This window comes from Scyliorhinus torazame, chromosome 7, assembly GCF_047496885.1.
Source record: "Scyliorhinus torazame isolate Kashiwa2021f chromosome 7, sScyTor2.1, whole genome shotgun sequence".
NCBI classification, from domain to species: domain Eukaryota; kingdom Metazoa; phylum Chordata; class Chondrichthyes; order Carcharhiniformes; family Scyliorhinidae; genus Scyliorhinus; species Scyliorhinus torazame.
Genome location: NC_092713.1, coordinates 116,704,155 through 116,724,936, shown reverse-complemented (window position 1 = coordinate 116,724,936; position 20,782 = coordinate 116,704,155). Strand labels below are relative to the sequence as shown.

Below are 20,782 nucleotides of genomic sequence, written 5' to 3'. Positions count from 1 at the left end.
CATACAGCAACAGCACATCACCTGTCCAGCCATATTCAACTAGTTAATTAATTTAAATATTTAAAAAAAAAATGTTTTTATATAACCTCAAGGATAAACCTGAACACCAACAAAAACACAGCCCTCTCTCGCCACTCACCCGAACTCAGTCACTCGCCTAAACTCAGATGCACTCTGTTCCAATCAGCACTCAGTCACTTACCTAAACTCAGATGCACTCTGTTCCAATCAGCACTCAGTCACTCACCTCAACTCAGATGCACTCTGTTCCAATCAGCACTCAGTCACTCACCTAAACTCAGATGCACTCTGTTCCAATCAGCACTCAGCCACTCACCTAAATTCAGATGCACTCTTTTCCAATCAGCACTCAGTCACTCACCTAAACTCAGATGCACTCTGTTCCAATCAGCACTCCGTGACTAAAGGTACTCCTGCCACACCTTTTGTGCACTCACCTCTCCCAGCACTGTCCCGGCTCTCTCCTCCCACGCTTTTTAAATCTCCGGCTTTGTCCTCCGGCGCTGTTTTCGCTGTCCCGGCTCTCTCCTCCCACGCTTTTTAAATCTCCCGGCTCTCTCCTCTGGCGCTGTTTTCGCTGTCCCTGCTCTCTCCTCCCGCGCTTTTTAAATCCTCCAGTCTTCTGGCACTATTCCTGTCGACAAAGATGACTTAAAGATCAAAGTCAAAGGCTCAGCAATCTCCTCCCTAGCTTCCCAGAGAATCCTAGGATAAATCCAATCCGTCCCAGGGGACTTATCTATTTTCACACTTTCCAGAATTGCTAACACCTCCTCCTTATGAACCTCAAGCCCTTCTAGTCTAGTAGCCTGAATCTCCGTATTCTCCTCGACAACATTGTCTTTCTCCTGTGTGAATACTGACGAAAAATATTCATTTAGCACCTCTCCTATCTCCTCGAACTCCAAGCACAACTTCCCACTACTGTCCTTGACTGGCCCTAGTGTTTCGACTGCTTTAGTAAACTGCATTCCCTTGCTCGACCATTTCCAGTGTAGCCACCTAAATTGGCCAACTCCCGATTTAAAATGGCGAACGGCAAAGGCTGATGGGAAAATCAGCCAACACAGACAGAAACCAGCAGGTGCAGGTTTGCTGTGTATTTAACTCTGCAAAAGGCCAGACAACATCGATACCAGCGACCATCAGCATAACAATGTAGCAGCCATCTACATACTGATGAGCAATCCCCGGGAACAATAAGTAACATTTGGGACACACAAAGCAAAGCCAGACTCCCCGGCGCCAGCAGGAGCCAACACAAAGGAGGTGAACGAACACCTCGACCGCCCATCGATCAGGGAACCGCTCCAGTATTGGAGAAATCGAACCAAGCGATTGGGACAAAGTCCAATCACTTGGGACCAGGTACAGGGTCCAACCCAAAAGGCGGGCAGCCCCTGGGGACTATAAAGTTAAGCCCCCAAGTTCAACTCTCTCTCTTCGGCCTGCCCTGGTCACCCAGCAACATGAACCAACATTGACCGTGACCGGTGCAGTGACCGCCGAAAGAAGTAAGTCTTAATTCAACGCTCGCTACGAGATAGGCGCCCCTAGCTACCAATCCGTACCAACTTCGAATTCCGCAGACTCAGAACCGGAACAAAAGGCCATTTGTTCCACTGACCTGGTGGGCCAGTCCGAAGTTAAGTATAGGCCTGTTAGTTGTAGAAGTAGCTTAGACGTAGAATTTGTGCATGAGTAGCGATTACGGTGTATAATAAATGTGCTTTGATTTGAATCTTACTAATCGGTGTATTGAGTTATTGATCATTACTTGGACTTGAACCTCGTGGCGGTATCATAAAGATACCTGGCGACTCGAGAGCAAAGGTAATAAAACAGAGCAATTGAACCAACCGGAAAGTTAGCAACATTATTTGGCGACTCTGACGTGGTGTGCGTGGTTAGACTGTGTTCCATATGCCTTCAGCTGGTTGATAAGAACCACGCAGTCTTTCCGTTGGGATACTTTATCTTGTAGACGGAAGGGCTTAGTTTGTCCGCAATGGAGTATGGACCCGAGTACTTTGGTGACAGGAATGTGCTGGGGTTGTATATGGAGAGCATGACTTGCTGTCCTACACTGTACTCAGTCGCATGCACTGTCTTGTCGAAACAAGCCTTGCTCTGTTTCTTTCTTGTGCCCAATTTCACTGCGGCTGCTAGCTGAGCTGTTTTAACATTATCCAATAATTGCTCTACTGCTTTCTCGTGTGTGAGTGCCATCACTTCGGGGCTGGTCAAGTCTAAACCTAATAAAATTTCTGTGCCTTTCATGGGGCGGCCGGTCATGAGAGTGTGTGGGATGTAACCTCTGGAAGTTGAAACTGTATTGCGCAAAAACATCAGCACAAAAGGGAGGACTGAGTCCCAAGTGGTGTTGTTTTGCTGGACCATTTTTCTGAGGGTGGATTTTAGGGTCCGATTCATGCGCTCCACGATACCACTTGACTGTGGGTGGTATGCAATGTGGAATTTTTGGGTAATGCCAAATATCGTGAGGACGTTCTTCATGACGCGTCCCGTAAAATGGGAACCTTGGTCGGATTCAATGCTGCGGGGGAGTCCCCATCTTGTAAAGATGTGGTGGGTCAAAATCTTGGCTGTGGTCTTTGCAGTGTTTGTTCTGGCTGGGAATGCTTCCACCCATTTTGTAAACGTGTCTATCACCACGAGTACATATTTATAACCATTCCTGCAAGGGGGCAATGGTCCTATAAAATCAATCTGGAGGTTAGTTCAGGGGCCATTAACGGGTCGGGTGTGACGAAGCTCAGCCTTTTTGGCATATCTGTCTGGATTATTCTGGGCACAGATAAGACAATTCTCGATGTAGTGATTTACATCGTCCTTTAAATTCGGCCACCAACAAAGCTGCCTGAGGTGGGCTGTAGTGGGATCGATTCCCTGATGTCCATGACCGTCATGGAATAAACAAATCAGTTGATTCCTGTCCTGTTCAGGAATCACATAAAGGGTGTCTTTTAACACCACACCGTCATGTGTGGTCAGAGCATTTTTAAATCTCTTGTAGGGTGCTGGATAGTTTCCTTTTAAAATCTCCCTGAGATTGCTGTCCTGCTTCTGGGCCTCCACTAAATCCTCGATCTTAGTCTGTGAGACCTGAACTGCATTTACTGGTGCGCTTTCAGGGGGTGTCCAAAAATATCCGTGCCTGAAACCTGCTTTAGCCAGTGCTTTGTCTTTTACATTTCCAGGGGGGGAGGAACAATGGTGACTTCGAACTTTGACTATCCCAAAAGTCTGTTTTGTGCTCTCTCTAAAATGTGACGGAGCAATGGGGCTGAGGGGAGGGGTTTTCCGTCTGCGGAAACAAATCCTCTTGCATTCCACAGGGGCAGGAATTCCATGAGGCTGTTGCAGACATAGAAGCTGTCCGAGTATATGTCTGCTGGGCTGGGGAAGGAATCTGGGTGTTCCACTATATATGCGATGGCCGCAAGTTCTGCGCCTGTGCGCCTAAGTGTCCTGGAAGTTTTATTGCTATTTCTTCTAGGAAGCGTCCCTGCGCGTCCTCGACATAAATATCGCAACCTGTTATGCGCTTCCCATCCAATACTGTGGAAGATCCATCCACATATATCGTTATGGGCTTGCATGTGTCTGTGTGCTGGGGGCTCTGGGTTGAACTACCTATCTTTCTGGGGGGTGTTTTCGCAATAAAGGGGCCTGTGTTGTGGTGTGGAGAGATAATTTCACATTCATGGGGGGTTCCGGGGTACTGTAGGTTGTCGGCTAAAAAAGTGTGGGTCTTTGTCCGTTTCACAGTGATGTCCCGTCCCTGCAAGAGAAGGGTCCATCTAGCTGCTCTAATCTGGCTTACTGTACCGTCCTTGAGTCGTCCGTCCAGTAAAAGTTGGGTGGGGGTGTGTTCTGTGAGGATTGTGATGCGGTTCAGTCCGGTAATGTACGAAAAATACTGAACTGCCCAAAATACTGTGAGCAGGTGCCTCTCACAGGCTGAAAATCCCTGCTCCACAGCATCTAAAATTCTGGAGGCGTAAGCTACGGGCCTTAACTGTTCGTGCCGTTCCTGGAGGAGCACGGCCGAAAGGGTGCGGTCTGTGGTTGCTACCTCTATAGCATAAGGGGAAAGCGGGTCTGGAACTTGTAGTGCAGGGGCTGCTATGAGTGCCTGTTTTAAAGAGTCCACAGCTGCAGAAGCCATTCCCAGGGGGCTCCTTTCCTTAGGAGGTCTGAGAGGGGTGCTGACGAAACCGTCAATGTGGTTTCGACAGTAGCCAACCAGTCCTAAAAATGACCGGAGGGCTGAAACGTTCTGGGGAAGGGGCAATTTAGCAATCGAGTCAATCTTTTTGTGCTCGATCTCGTGTTTACCGTGCGTGATAATTGTCCCCAAATATATCACCTTGTCTTCCAAAATCTGGGCCTTTTTGGGGTTAACTTTACAACCAATTGAGTGTAAGAGTTCCAGGAGTTCGGACAGAAGCTCGATGTGCTCTTCCTTGGTGTCTGTCTGCAGTAGTAGGCCGTCTACGTACTGAACCAGACATTCGGGGCGAGAGAATTTGGCTGAACCATTTGCCAGCTGTCAGTGGAAAATGGAGGGGTAGTTGTGGAATCTTGTGGCAGGCATGTCCACGTGTATTGCTAGTTTTTAAAGGTGAAGGCAAATTTGTACTGGCACGCCTTTGCCAATGGAATGGACCAGAATCCATTACTGACATCCAAAACCGTAAAGAATCGGGAATTGAGTCCCTGCATGAGCATGGTCTCGGGACTTGTGGCTACTGTTGGGGCTGCTGTGGGGGTGATTTTGTTGAGTTCCCGGTAATCGATGGTCAGTCGCCATGATCCATCGGGCTTTCTCACTGGCCAAATCGGGGCATTATTAGTGGAGGCTACTGATCTAAGTACGCCCTGCTCTAATAAGCTATCTATTACCTTTGCGATTTCTCCCTCTGCCTCTTGGGGACGTCCGTATTGCTTTTGGGGTCTAGGGTCAGGTCCTGTTATTTGTACGGAACCAATCATCCGTCCACAGTCGTGTTTGTGGGTCGCGAATGCTGCCCTGTTCTTTTGCAGAACTGCCCTAATCTGCTTGTCCGTACTAAGCGTGGTCGGGTTGAACCAAAATTTGCCTACTGTGCTGATTTTGTTGGCGTATTCACCTATGTTGAGTGTTGCGGGGGCTCTTGCAGACTTTGCCATTTTCCAGACACACTGGTTGACTGGATCAAATGATAGGTTGTGGGAATTCATGAAGTCTATTCCCAGAATGTGTTCTGCTGTGTGGGGCAAGTCAACTAAAACTACGGGGTGCTTGGTGGTGATGGTACCAATTTGAATGGGTACAGGGGCTGTGATGTGTCCCTGCTGTGAGTGGCCTGTAAAGTCTCTGAGGGTAATAGTGGCTGTAGTGGGCCACGTGTTCTTTTGAAGCATGGTGGAGGAGTTTCTTGTGGTGCGGAACCCTCCTGTGTCCCATAGAAATTCGATGGGCTGTCCCCGAATTTTCGCTGCAACTAACGGTCGTCCGGACCTATCCCAAAGGGTGTCGCAGACCCAACTAGGGGAGCCGAACCACGTTAGTCCGTTCCGGTCAGGTCCATCTGATCTGAACGGGTGCTAACACTATGAATGGGCTCTGTCTTCTTCTTACTCAGAGTGCCCGTCTGCTGGGCTCTCTGTGGCTTTCGTGGGGCATTGCACTCTCTTGCAAAGTGTCCTAAATGTCCACAGTTGCAACACTCCTGTGACTTGGGTGGGGGGCTGTTCTTTCCTTCATTCACCCATGCAGGGTTCTGGTGTGTTGTAACTGCCTGTATATCTGCGTCGGCCTGCTTTTCCTCGGGATTTTTAACTGCGGGTTTGCTTTGTACAGACTGCTCCCAGGCTCGGGACAATCATTTTACTACCCACTTCTCGTTATGAGCCTCCTCTGAGGGATCATAATTGGCGCACGCTTTCTGTCCTGTTTCTGTGGCATGGGAGATAAGGGTGCGGATCCATTTGGCCATGTTGTCTGGGGACAAATTGGCACGGTCTACGTCTCCAACGACTGCTGCAAAGTGGATCCACAGGCGCCCAGCAAACGCTGTGGGGTGCTCGGTTTTCTTTTGCCTGCATTTGTTGAGGCCATCTACGGGATCAACCCGGTTATACCCGATCGCATCCAGGATCGCGGTATGCATTTCTTCTGCAAGGGGGCCTCCTCCTACATTCTGTGGGTCGGAAAGGGCTGCTGCGACTGAAGGATCTAAACTTAAAACTGTGAGCTTTACATGTTCTCGCTCATCCAGGCCGTACATGGTCGCCTGCTGCTTTACTCTGGCAAAGAAATGATGGGGGTCTGAGGTGGGGAGGAACGGTGTGATCTTATCGCACGCGTCCCGTAATTGGGTCACTGTTAAGGGGGTATAGTATAGAAATTACATATCGTCCAAAATGGCTGTGTGGCGGGTGGTTACTGGGTTCATTGGAGCCTGAACTATCTGCTCTGTGGGGTTTGGGGTTCTTTCCTCTTCTGTGGCTTTCCCTGCGCACATGTTCCCTGAACATATCTCTGTACTGTCTCGTTTAATTCTTACCAATCAGGGCCGTCTTCCTCATCTAACTTTGCTCCAAAGGGTTCCTGGAATCCTTTCTGAACTGAAAGCCGAGATTGCAGCTCTGCAATCTCTGCTTCCGGCACTTTGCGTGGTCTAGTGAGCTTTGGCTTTGCTCTGTGGTGGCAGCATGGAGTGCTCTTAACGCTGCCTTCAGGTCACCACACTGTCTCTGCAATGCTTCTACCTGCTGCTCTGTTTCTTCACGTACCAGGACTGCACGTTGCGCGTCCTGCTAGGCCTTTTCATATTGGGACTGGAAGCTGCTTAAGTGCGCCAGACTAGACTGGTGTGCCTTTTTGGCCTCCTCCACCTCTCCGTCTTCTGCTGCCAACTTCCTTCTCAATTCTAAAGTTCTCTCTTTCTACCTCGCTTACATCGACCTTACTCATTCGATGTATGCCTTCTACTTCTTTCCGGAGCGTCCTAACGACCTCCTCTGTGCCTCGCAACTGTGCCAAGCAGGACACGATTGCCATCGGCTTGCGCGCTTTCCCTAAGCTCTTTTTGTGAATTTCGCTCAGGTTCACCCACCAAGTATGTCCTATACTCCCGGGACATGATTCCTCGTTGTCACAGAATTTGCTCCGAAGGGGCCATCCTTTCCCTTTGAGGTACTTCCTGATTTCTTCCTCCCAAATGGGACATTGTCCCACTCTACTGCTGCTGGTCGCTGCGACCGCAAATTCCTCTGGGTTCATGAGGCGTTGCATTGCCTGCATTGCCATCTTTCCTATCCGAATGCTGCTCTTCAAATTTGGGACAGGGGTATTAAGGCGGTGCTGCAAATATGGGTACGGCTTTCGCTACTTTCCGAAGTACAAACTCCCAACAGTTTTGTTGCAACAAAAAAATCTATCAGTTTTACCTTATCGCCTGTTAGTTACGCATGCATACACACACTTCCGAATTATGAGTATTGATCAGAACTGCTTGAACGCTTGTGGTTTTCTGTTCCTAATTGGATCTCTAATTCAAATTCTGGGTTCTGCCGGAGTGGGTATGCCACTTCTAGATCGGGTCCCGTCAGATGTCGCCAAATAATGTTGCTAACTTTCCGGTTGGTTCAATTGCTCTGTTTTATTACCTTTGCTCTCGAGTCGCCAGGTATACCGCCACGAGGTTCAAGTCCAAGTAATGATCAATAACTCAATACACCGATTAGTAAGATTCAAATCATAGCACATTTATTATACACAGTAATCGCTACTCATGCACAAATTCTACGTCTAAGCTACTTCTACAACTAACAGGCCTATACTTAACTTCGGACTGGCCCACCAGGTCAGTGGAACAAATGGCCTTTCGTTCGGGTTCTGAGTCTGCGGAATTCGAAGTTGGTACGGATTGGTAGCTAGGAGCGCCTATCTCGTAGCGAGCGTTGAATTAAGACTTACTTCTTTCGGCGGTCACTGCACCGGTCACGGTCAATGTTGGTTCGTGTTGCTGGGTGACCAGGGCAGGACGAAGAGAGAGAGTTGAACTTGGGGGCTTAACTTTATAGTCCCCAGGGGCTTCCCGCCTTTCGGGGCGGACCCTGTACCTGGTCCCAAGTGATTGGACTTTATCCCAATCGCTTGGTTCGATTTCTCCAATACTGGAACGGTTCCCTGATCGATGGGCGGTCTTGAGGTGTTCGTTCACCTCCTTTGTGTTGGCTCCTGCTGGCGCCGGGGAGTCTGGCTTTGCTTTGTGTGTCCCAAATGTTACTTATTGTTCCCGGGGATTGCTCATCAGTATGTAGATGGCTGCTACATTCTTATGCTGATGGTGGCTGGTATCGATGTTGTCTGGCCTTTTGCAGAGTTAAATACACAGCAAACCTGCACCTGCTGGTTTCTGTCTGTGTTGGCTGACTTTCCCATCAGCCTTTGCCGTTCGCCATTTTAAATCGGGAGTTGGCCAATTTAGGTGGCTACACCTCCCTGCCTGACAGGTACATACTTATCAAGGACACGCAGTAGCTGTTCCTTGAACAAGCTCCACATTTCCATTGAGCCCATCCCCTGCAGTTTTCCTCTCCATCCGATGCATCCTAAGTCTTGCCTCATCGCATCTCATTGCCTTTCCCCCAGATATAACTCTTTCCCTGCGGTATATACCTATCCCTTTCCATCACTAAAGTAAACTTAATCAAATTGTGGTCACTATCACCAAAGTGCTCCAAATCTAACACCTGTCCTAGTTCATTACCCAGTACCAAATCCAATATGGCCTTGCCAATCGTTGGCCTATCTACATACTGTGTCAGGAAACCCTCCTGCACACATTGGACAAAAGCAGACCCATCTAAAGTACTCAAACTATAGCGTTTCCAGTCAATATTTGGAAAGTTAAAGTCCCCCATAACAACTACCCTGTTGCTTTCGCTCCTATCCAGAATCATCTTTGCAATCCTTTCCTCTACATCTCTGGAACTTTTCGGAGGCCTATAGAAAACCTCTAACAGGGTGACCTCTCCTTTCCTGTTTCTAACCTCAGCCCCATACTACCTCAGTAGACGAGTCCTCATCAAACGTCCTTTCTGCCACCGTAATACTGTCCTTGACTAACAATGCCACCCCTCCCCCTCTTTTACCACCTTCCCTGAGCTTACTGAAATATCTAAACCCCGGCACCTGCAACAACCATACCTGTCCCTGCTCTGTCCATGTCTCCGAAATGGCCACAACATCGAAGTCCCAGGTACCAATTAGGATAATAAGGACATGAATAAGGAGACTGGGTGGGAGAGAAAGGACCAGCCATGAAGGAGGAAAGTGGAAGAGAGTGAAACAAGTGGAGGAGCAGCAGGAAAGAGAGGTAAAGAGGGAGTGAGAGAGAAACAAAAGTGAATGAGAGACAAGTGAACTGGGTGAGAGTGAGAAACATACAGCGAAGGGAGAGGACAGTAAGAAAAGTGAAAGAGGGAAACAGAAAGAGCAAGACATGAGGGAGGAGTGGAATAGAAAGAAAAATAAAAGTGGAGTGGAATAGGGAATAGAGACAAGTGTAGAGGATGTAAAACATGAGAAACAAGTGAAGGAGGAGAGAAATTAAAGCGATGAAGAATCCAGAAAGACTAAAGCGTGAAAAGGGAAACAAATAAAGGACGGTAGAGAGTGACTCAGAAGATTGGGAGTTCACGTTCCAATCAAACACTTCCACACATAACTAGGCTCACACTTCAGTGTAGCCAGTATCTCTAAATAAGAGGCATTGAACATTTTTTGGTCCAACTAACAAAAGAGAAACCCCAATGAGAGACGACGTATGACTGTCCAACACAAATTTCACAAAGATCAAAAGACAAAAAGATATCTCTAGTTTACTTCTGTTTGTCACTCCATTGACTGAGCAAATGGATAATGTTGATTAAAACCAATGTGTTTTTGTCAATTTTGTCCAATTAAACATACCTTATTAAGAAATGAAACAACTGCTGCAATGAGAATACCATAAACAGCCCAGTTATCAAACACAAGTTTCATCTATTTTTGTATAAATTATTGATCCCTAAATTATTTTAGGAGCAAGACCTGGAAGCACTTCCTTGGAGTTATCGAGAAAAATCTTACTATGGACGGGTAAATGCGGATATGGTGAAGTATTTTGTAGACACATGCAGACGGAAACCATTTGTTGTGGTTTGTGGATCCATTACTTTCAACAAAGACATCCTTAACTATCTTAATTGTATAGGCTTCTCAGAAGATTTGCATTTTATGTTTTAGAAAATTGGACGCTTGTTACCTATTTGCATAAAATTCTACTTTAATGCATTACGCACCTTCTGAGATTAGTGGAAGAATCCACTTCAAAGACTTGCCTGTGACTGAATTAATAAATGCTGGAGTCCAGAAATTGGAAGAGGAGACCATGTATTAATTTCTGAAAAATAAGGCTGAATATTCCAAGGGTTCAGATGGGATTTACCACCAAACCTTCATTTCAGCAGAAGTTAGAGGATGGTGATCAGAAGAAATGTTTTCCCTAAATCACTTTGAAGGACCCATACAACCTCTAGTTCAGATCAGCTAACTTACCATAGACCGGTGATCAACCCTGTCTACTGTGGCTGGACAGGTCTGACAGTGCATTTACCCAGTGAAACAGGTTCAGTTCTTTCTTAGCACTGAAGTGTCATGATGCAATGCAGTCGAAAATATTGCATTGGCTCACTATGGTTTTTTGATATCTGTCATGCTAGACAGCTGTAAGCAATAGTATATTTGACAACAGACAGGACAAGAGAGAATTAATTTTATGAAGCGGGGCTTGAGTCATTGTGTCATGTGTCGGCACAACATTGAGGGCCGAAGGGCCTGTTCTGTGCTGTACTGTTAAATTTGTTCATGAAACAGGAATATGGTGCTCTGGTGATGAGAAATGGCAAATTGTTACAAGCCTGGAGTTTTAAACTAAATGGTTTTGGGTTTAGCTACTGCTGTTTTTAAATCTTTTAAATGAAATTAATTTAAAATCTGTAAACTTTTTGTCTCCCACTAAACTCCTGTAAAGTTTTTTTCAATCAATTAGATTTTTAACCAATGACGATAAGGATTGCTGAAGAGCCGGATTTTCTTCTGATATTTTGCATTCATTGTTGTTAAACCTTTCCAGCTTAAGGAGATAAATACAAAGTAAAGCTCTCCACATTGCCAGAATGTTGTGTCTTAGCCCAGCTTCGGTGGAGTGTACCCCAACTGCCAACGTGGCAATTGTATTTTTCATTAATTCTTTTATCATTTGAGTGATTCAGCTCCTTCATGCCACTTGAAGGTCACTTTATTCTGAGGTCTTGTGCAAGTAAAGAACTGAACTCCGAATAAGTTGATCCCCTTACAGTCATTAGAAAATGTTTCTGCAAACTAATGTGAGGCTGCATCTGTTACTAACACTAGTGGGGAAAGCTGTGTTTGCACTGAAGCAATTTTAAGCTGAGTGTTACTCAAGCTAATGAAACTAAGTAAATCATGCTATGGACTGATAGGAATGAATTCTTTTCAATAAAAATTCAGTAGTTCAAAGTCATGGAAAAGAAAGACAAACACCTTTCACAGCATCAGGACGACCATCTTGGATGACAAAGCCTTGTTTAATGTTTTATCTGAAAGACAGCACCTCAAACAGTGTAGCTGTCCCTCAATACAACATTGGAGTATCAGCCGAGATGTCTGTGCTCAAGTCTCTGATGTGGGGACAAAGAACCCATAATCTTCTGACAACAAGGTAAGAGTGCTACCAGCTGAGCAACAGATGATACACATTAGTTTATTATAGGCTAAACAAACAAAATGATGGTTTCCTATATTATTTTGATAGTGCATTTTCAACAAATACATAATTTATATGCAAGAAATCCATTCATGCTAATGAAACTGCAATGTTTTGCAGATTTCTTTTCCATGGAAGGAATACAATCAAAGCAGAGGTTAGTTTATCAAATCAAAATTGAATCAATCCAGAAAAAAAATTGATTATTTTCCAAACTGTTTTGTGGAATTCAATCTAGTCAGTGATTTTGTTTTCCCAGAATTCCATCGGAGCTGATGTCTCCCCAGCTGAAAGGGAAAATATAAAATCCACGATAGTCAACTTTTCAATCAATTAGATTTTTAACCAATGACAATAAGGATTGCTGAAGAGCCGGATTTTCTTCTGATATTTTGCATTCTTTGTTGTTAAACCTTTCCAGCTTAAGGAGATAAATACAAAGTAAAGCTCTCCACACTGCCAGAATGTTGTGTCTTAGCCCAGCTTCGGTGGAATGTACCCCAACTGCTAACGTGGCAATTGTATTTTTCAATAATTCTTTTATCATTTGAGTGATTCAGCTCCTTCATGCCACTTGAAGGTCACTTTATTCTGAGGTCTTGTGCAAGTAAAGAACTGAACTCCGAATAAGTTGATCCCCTTACAGTCATTAGAAATAGTCAACTTTATCATGAATTATTTTTCCTTTTCATTCCAATTTTGTTACCCCTTTGGAAGATGTTGTCTTTTGCTGTGATAATAGCTTTGTAATAGCAATAAAAGGCAGGAAAAATAACTTGTGTTTTATCTCTGCTTAGCATAGTATTACAGTTGCTAATTGTAGCATTCCAATGTCTGCTTGATGGGATTCAGCTAACTCAGCACACACCAGAGATTAAAATGAAATGTAACTGTTATAATTCCACATTAGTTTTATCCAACTCATCCACCAGGTCAGCCTCCCCTCTTACGAGTCGAAGAAAACCAACATATTTAAAGAAGTAACTCATTCTTGCTTGAGTTTCAAATCTGAAATACATGAAGTTCCCCATATTATAATGTTCTTTTATGAACACATTGCTGTATATGTTGATAATACATGTTTGTTAAAACAATAATGAATGAGCATTGGCCAATTGGATTCTAATAAACTACTGACTGATAGTTCACCAAATCTCTTTGTTTCAAACACGTATATATTCAGATCTCATTTGATGGACGTATACAATGTTTGTTTTTTCCTTTTCTTTCAATGGATGCGGATTTTTTTCAAGGGATGTGGACGTCACTGGCTAGGCCTGCATTTTTATTGCCCACCCTTAGTTTCCCTTGAGCCGTCTTCTTGAATGACTGCAATCCATCTGTTAGGGAAGGAGTTCAGTATTTTGATCCAGCAATAGTGAAACAATGGTGATATAGTTCCAGGTCAGGATGGTGAGTGGCTTGGAGGGGAACTGTGAATGTTGGTGTCCCCTTGTCCTTCTAGGTGGTAGAGGTCGCGGGTTTGGAAGGTGCTGTCAAAAGAGCCTTGGTGATTTGTAAATGGTACACACTGCTGCCACTATTCAGGTGTTGGATGGGGTGCCAATCAAACAGGCTGTTTTGTCCTGGATGGTGTTGATCTTCTTGAGTGTTGCTGGAGCTGCACAACGTGCATGTTAGGCGGATTGACCACATTAAATTGCCCCTTAATTGGAAAAAATGAATTGTGTACTCTAAATGTATTTAAAAAGAGGAAGGCCATTGATGAAGCAATTGAAGATGAGAAATTCCCGCAGTGATGTCCTGGGACTGAGGTGATTGACCTCCAACAAGCACAACTATTCCTTTGTGTTAGGTATGATTCCAATCAGTGGAGAATTTTCCCCGATTCTTATTGACTCCAGTTTCTACCAGGGTTTTTGGTGCCACACTCAGCCAAATGCTGCCTTGATGTCAAGAGCAATCACTCTCACCTTGCCTCTTGAGTTCAGCTCTTTTGCTCCTGGGGTGGCATGGTGGCGCAGTGGTTAGCACTGCTGCCTCACGGCACCGAGGGCCCGGGTTCGATCCCGGCACTGGGTCACTGTCCGTGTGGAATTTTCACATTCTCCACATGTTTGCGTGGCTCTCACCCCCACATCCCAAAGATGTACAGGCTAGGTAGATTGGCCATGCTAAATTGCCCCATAATTGGGGGAAAAATAGAATTGGGTGCTCAAAATTTTTTTTAAAAGCTATTTTGCTCCGGTTTGGACCAAGACTGTAATGAGTTTAGGAGCTGAGTGACACTGGCAGAACCCAAGCTGAGTGTTAGTGTGCATGTTATTCCTAAGTAAGTGCTGTTTGATGACCCCATCTATCACTTATTGATGATCAAGAGTAGACTGATGAGTAAATAATTGACTGGGTTGGATTTGTCCTACTCTTAGTGGATAGGACATAGCTGAGCAGTTTTTCACAATGCTCGGCATATGCCAGTGTTACAGTTTGACTAAGGGTGTAGCTAGTTCTGGAACACAAGCCTTGGTGCTATTGCTGGACTGTTTTCAGGACAACATTTTGCAGTATCCAGTGCCTTGAGCTATTTCTTGATATCACGTGGAGTGAATTGAGTTAGCTGAAGACACGTGTGTTGCTGGGGATTTAAGGAGGCCAAGATGGATTATCCATGTTATAACCCCCACAAGACTCACAGGGATGACCCTGTAGTCCGGGTCATCTGACTACCCTTCACAAAGCCAGGGTCCCATGTTCGTTTCCCGCTTGGGTCACTGTTTCTGCTGAGTCTGCACGTTCTCCCTGTGTCTGCGTGGGTTTCCTCCGGGTGCTCTGGTTTCCTCCCATAGTCCAAAGATGTGCAGGTTAGGTGGATTGGCCATGATAAATTGCCCATAGTGACCAAAAAGGTTAGGAGGGGTTATTGGGTTACGGGATTAGGGTGGAAGTGAAGGGCTTAAGTGAGTCGGTGAAGACTCGATGGGCCGAATGGCCTCCTTCTGCACTGTATGTTCCATGCTGTTCTATGTTCCTCCAACCCTCAGATGGCATACTTAATCTTCTGGTGGAGAAATTCCGAAAAGTCAGTAAGCCAGTCTACAGCTGTGGGTGGAGCTGCTGGTCACCAGCCGAGCAGGCTTCTCCGACGTGCGATTAGGAAAGCGAAAGCTAGGGCATCGGGCCTCTTCCTCATGTGTGGTTCTGGCTGCTCTGATACCCCGAAGATTGCCACATTTCGGCATGGCTTCACCCTCACCCCCACAACCTTGGACATTGCCTCAGGGAAGGCTGTCCAGAACCCAGCAAGTTTGGGACATGCCCAGAACATGTGGGTGTGGTTGGCTGGGCCCCTCTGGCACCGTTCACATTTGTCCTCCACCTCCCAGAAGAACCTGCTCATTCGGGTTCTGGTCAGATGTGCTCTGTGCACCACTTTGAACTGCATGAGGCTAAGCCTTGCGCAGGAGGAGGTGGAGTTGGCCCTGTTCAGTGCTTCGCTCCAGAGTCCCCACCCCACTCCTGTCCCCAATTCGTCATCCAATTTCCGTCTGGTCTCGTCCAGTGGTGTTCGGACTCTATCCAGTAGCTGTCCATACATTTTCCCACGTGGTCCCCTTCTTTACTGTCTGTGTTGCACTTTTTTTCGAAGGTGAACGCTGTCATTGGGGATGATCACTAAACTCTAATTCTTCTGAACGCTTACGGGGTCCCACCTTCAGCGTCCTAAAGAGCCTAACATACCCCTCAGCCCCAGACTCCCAAGGCATTCAAAGAGCTAGTGGCACTTGTGACAAACCACTATGACCCCAAGCCATCGGTCATTGTACAAAGATACCAGTTTAACATGACAGAGAGTACCTCAGGGGAGAGTCCTTTATCGTTTTTTTGGTTTGATTGCGCAAACTGTTTTGCGACTATGTATTATGACTATGGGCCATCCCTGCCCAAAATGCTATGGATTGCCTTGCATGTGGGGTAAATAATATGACTAACCAATGAAAATTGCTCATCGAGCCGTTGCTTACCTAAAAAGACAGTCGCGATCTCCCTCTAATGGGAGAGCACAGAGAAGGGAATCCAGGAACTCTAGGGGATATCAGGGTGGAGGTAAACAGCGTTGGATGCCCACCATTCAGATCCCTGGAACACCACCCTGGTTCGTATACCGTCGAGACCAGACCTGTTGGCCGAGGGCCGCCGTGCCACCTCCCAGAATCGATAGAGAATGATCCATGACTGTGCGGCACTTGTGGCCGGCGAAGCCACAGAGATAGGAGACCACAGTTCAACCAGCAAAATTGCTGCCCTACCCGAGGGAGACACCGGAGCTAGGACAGCCTGTTGAAGATTAAAAATTGCATTGCCCCGCCGTGGGTTACCCCACCCAAACAACTAACCAGGTAACCTGCCACCCATTGGATAAGGAGCTGGACATTGGGTCACGGTTTCAGCGATAAGGAGACAGACATTTGAGAAAATTAGGATGGGGATTCAACAACTGGGTTTGCGGGACAGGGAGGCAAGACAAGCAACCTGTACGAGGGAACCTCTAGCCATAGCAGGTATGACTATGACCTCAGTTCTCTATGGACAGCAAAGTATTTTTATTCCAATTTTCAACATTTTACAATGATAAAGAAAAAACACAACCAACATATTAATCCCCTACACAACCCCCCCCCCACCCCCCCCCCCCCACCCCACTCTTAACAGCCAACCAGCTCTCCAAAATGAACAAATCTTGTTGAACCCATCACACACACACCCTTAGGGCAAATTTCACCTTTCCAGGGCTAAGAACTCCATTAGGTCCCCCTGTCACGCCAAGGCACAGGGTGGAGAAGCTGACCTCCACCCCAACTGGACTGTCTGCGAGTAATCAGCGAGGTGAAGGCTTAAACATCTGCCCCACACCCGGCTGCAAGTCCGACACCCAGAATATGGCCTCCAGAGGGCCGGGCTCCACATCTACATACAGAACTGCCGAAATGATGCTAAAAACTGACCACCAGAACCTTTCCAATTTCGAGGCAAAGACCAGAACATATGTACACGATTAGCAGGACCACTCCCACACCGCTCACAGATGTTATCTACCTCCTGAAACAGCCGGCTCATCATTGCTTTTGTCAGGTGCGCCCTGTGCACCACCTTCAGCTGTATCAGCCCCAGTCTCGCACATGAGGTTGAAGCATTCACCCTCCCTAACATCTCACACCACATTTCCTCCACTGCAGCACGGTAGCACAATGGTTAGCCCCTTGTCTGCATGGATTTCCTCCGGATGCTCCGGCTTCTTCCCACAGTCCAAAGGCGTGCAGGTTAGGTGGATTGGACATGCTAAATTGCCCTCAGTGTCCAAAAACAAAAGATTAGGAGGGATTATTGGGTTACGGGGATGGGTGGAATGGAGGGCTTAAGTGGGTCGATGCACACTCGATGGACCGAATGGCCTCCTTCTGCACTGTATGGTCTATGTTCTCATGCCACCACGAACTCCTCTTCCCACTTAGCCTTAATCCCTTACATGGACACCTTTATAGTCCCCAGGGGCTTCCCGCCTTTCGGGGCGGACCCTGTACCTGGTCCCAAGTGATTGGACTTTGTCCCAATCGATTGGTTCGATTTCTCCAATACTGGAGCGGTTCCCTGATCGATGGGCGGTCTTGAGGCCTCCAAATCTTCAGTGTGGGCACCACCACCGGACTTCCCGAATACTTCCCTGGAGCCAACGGAAGCAGGGCCGTCATCAGTACCTGCAATCCTGACTCCCTACATGAACCCACCTCCATCCTTACCCACAAAGCCTCCGCTTCCCTATTCCAACCCCACATCTTTTCCTCATTCACAGCCCAGTATCAAATTTGGGAGGCCTAACACCCCCTGACTGCCGTCCCTCAGCAGTACCACATTCCTTATCCTGGCCACTTTCCCTGCCCAGACGAACGAGGAAATCAGTCTATACACCCCCTTGAATAACACCTTGGGCAAAAAGAACGATAGGCAATGAAATAGAAACAAAAACAATCATCTTCACCGTCTGCACCCAGCCTGCCAATGACAGCGGACGATTATCCCACCTCAACGGATCTGCTTTCACCCTCCCCACCAAGCTTGAAAAATTCAATTTCAGAAGACCTGTCCAATCCTGAGCCTCCTGCATCCCTAGATATCTAAAATGAGAAACTGCCACACGGAATGGCAATCCCCCTACCCCGACCCCTGCCCCTGGAGCGGAAACCACAAAATACTCACTTTTCTCCCAAAACGCCTGATACCTTTTAAGCAAACCCATTGTGACCCCCACGAGGAGCCCGGCTCTGAAACATATAACAACAAATCATCCACTTACAAGTACACCCGATGCTCCATCACCCTCATTATCCCCTTCCACAACTCTGAGCTCCGCAGCGCAATAGCCAAGGGCTCTATTGACAATGCAAACAGAAGTGGGGTGGGGGGTGGGGGGGGGGGGGGGGGGAGAGACATGGGGCATCTCTGCCTCATTCCCCAATGCAATGAAAAATAACCTGAGTTCATATAGTTCGTATGCACACACCATATCAGATCCTTATACAGCAACTTCACTTCACCCAGGCCACAAACTTAGGCCCAATCCCAAACTTCCCCAACATCACAATCAGATAACTCCACTCTGTCAAATGCCTTCTCTGCATCCAATGCCCTCCAACTCCCTTCCCTCTGCTGGAGAAAGCACCATATTCAGCAGCTGCTGCACATTCGATGACAGCTGTCTGCTCTTCACGAACCCTGCCTGATCTTCCCCAATCGACCTCGGTAGGCACATCTCCAACCTTAGCGCCAGCACCTTTGCCAATATCTTAGAATCTACATTCAGTAGAGATATGGGCCTGTATGACCCACACAACACCGGGTCCTTATTCTTCTTTAGCAGCACCGAGATGGAGGCCTGTTCCATCGTTTTCAGCAAAACCCTCCTGACCACTGTGCCCTCAAACATTTCCACCAGCAACACCGCCAACTTAGCCTTAAATTTCTTGTAAAATTCCACTGGGAAACTATCCGGCCCTGCTGCCTTCCCTGTCTGTATCTACCCAATTGCCGCCTTCACCTTTCCTAACCCTCCAGCCCCGCCCCCTCCGTTTCATCCACCCATGGACATTCCAACCTCCCCAAGAATTCCCTCATCTCCCACCTATCCTTTGGTGGTTCCAACTTATACAAGTCTCTATAGAACTCCTCAAATACCTTATTGATCCACTCTGGGGCCACCACCAGCTTGCCCGCCCTATTCCTAACCCGAACTATCTCCCTCGCTGCAGCTTGTCTACGGAGCTGACCTGCCAACATACGACCTGCCTTCTCCACATACTCATAGATGGCCCCCTTCGCCTTTCTCAGCTGGTGCACTGCGTTCCCAGTGGACAGTACATCAAACCTTGCCTGCAACGCCTTCCTCTTCACAAAGAATCCCGGGTCCGGGTCCCCCACATACCTTTCGTCCACTTCCAGAATCTCTTCAAAAATTTGTTGCCATTCCTCCCTCTGCTCCTTATCCACTGTAGCCTTAAATGAAATAACCTCAACCCTCACCACTTCCTTCAGAGTCTCCCAAACCACCGATGGCGAGACTGCCCCAACACACAGAAACCTCACATACTCCTCAATCACCCTCCCCATTCTTACATAGACACTCTGGTCCAACAACAACCCCACATCCAACCTCCACCCCGACTTCTGAGCTAACCCCTTCTCCAGAACCATGTCCATCCGTGTGGAGCGTGGTCGGAAATCACAATTGCCAAATACTCTGCCCTCTTAACACCAGCGAACAGCACCTTTCCCACCACAAAAGAATCAATCCTCGAGAACACCTTATGCATCGGCGGAAAAAGCTAATACTCCTGATCCCTTGGGTAAAAAAACTGCCGCGGGTCAGCCCCACCCCATCTCCCCCAATGAACCCTGCCAACGTCTTTGCGCCCCCCCCCCTCCCCAATGGGGTCTGCGAGGGCATCTGGGACCTGTCCTCCCTCAGTTCCAGCACTGTATTCCATCCCTCCCCAAAATCAACTTGTGGGTGTCCAGATTCAGAATGGCTGCCAGCGTTTTCTTCACAAACCCCGCTTCATCCCAATTGGGTGTATATACGTTAACCAATGCCACTAACCTCCCCTCCAGCACACCCATTACAATCATGTACCTATCCCCCCTGATTCGTCACCACCTTCTCCGTCTGAAACCTCACCCGCCTGCCCACCAAAATCGCCACTCCCCGGGCCCTACTATGAAAACCCGAATGAAACACCTGGCTCACCCATCACTTCCTAAGCCTCATATGGTCCTTCACCCCCAGGTGGATCTCCTGTACCATCACCATATCAGCTTTCAAACTCTTCAAGTGTGCGAAAATTCTCGCCCTCTTCGCCGGTACTCCCAACCCTCGCGCATTCCACCATTCTGACCGGGGACCTATCACTGCCCCTTTGATCTGCCATTGCTACTACCCCAGGCCCCACCTATTCGGCAGGACCCGCCCTATCTTCTAGTTACCAGCAACCCCCCACCACCACCACCACAGGGCCCACGTGACGGCAGCCCGGATGAGCAGGTTCTTTGAGGAGGTGGAGGACAGATGTGGGTGGTGTGAAGTCAACCTTCGTTTGGTAGCGCGGTGACCCTTGCCATATGTACATATGTTTTGGGCATGTCCGAAATTGAGGGGATTCTGGCAGGGATCCACTTACGTTATGTCAGATGTCCTGGAAGGGAGGGTAACTCTGAGTCCAGAACTGGCAATATTTGGGGTATCGGAAGATCCGGGGGCCTGGCCTTCTCCTCCCTGGTGGCCCGGAGACGGATTTTGCTGGGATGGAGGGACTTGGTGCCCCCGAATTCAGGAGTGTGGGTCAGCAATATGGTAGGGTTTCTCAGTCTGGAAAAAAATCAAGTTCACCTTGAGAGAATCAACT

At 47.4% G+C, this 20,782-nt stretch overlaps 1 protein-coding gene across 6 annotated transcripts in view; it reads left to right on the top strand.

The window, feature by feature from the left end:
* LOC140426496 (NADH-cytochrome b5 reductase-like) overlaps positions 1-13,023 on the top strand; it is a 62,028-nt gene extending 49,005 nt beyond the window's left edge. For 3 of the 6 annotated variants that reach the window (XM_072511329.1, XM_072511328.1, XM_072511331.1), the window contains one exon: positions 10,124-13,023. In XM_072511329.1, the coding sequence (XP_072367430.1) occupies positions 10,124-10,327 (204 nt within the window). In that variant the 3' untranslated portion in view covers positions 10,328-13,023. The remainder of the gene's footprint in view (positions 1-10,123) is intronic. The other 3 variants (XR_011948215.1, XR_011948214.1, XM_072511330.1) reach the window with 3 other exon arrangements.
* The last annotated feature ends 7,759 nt before the right edge of the window (positions 13,024-20,782 follow it).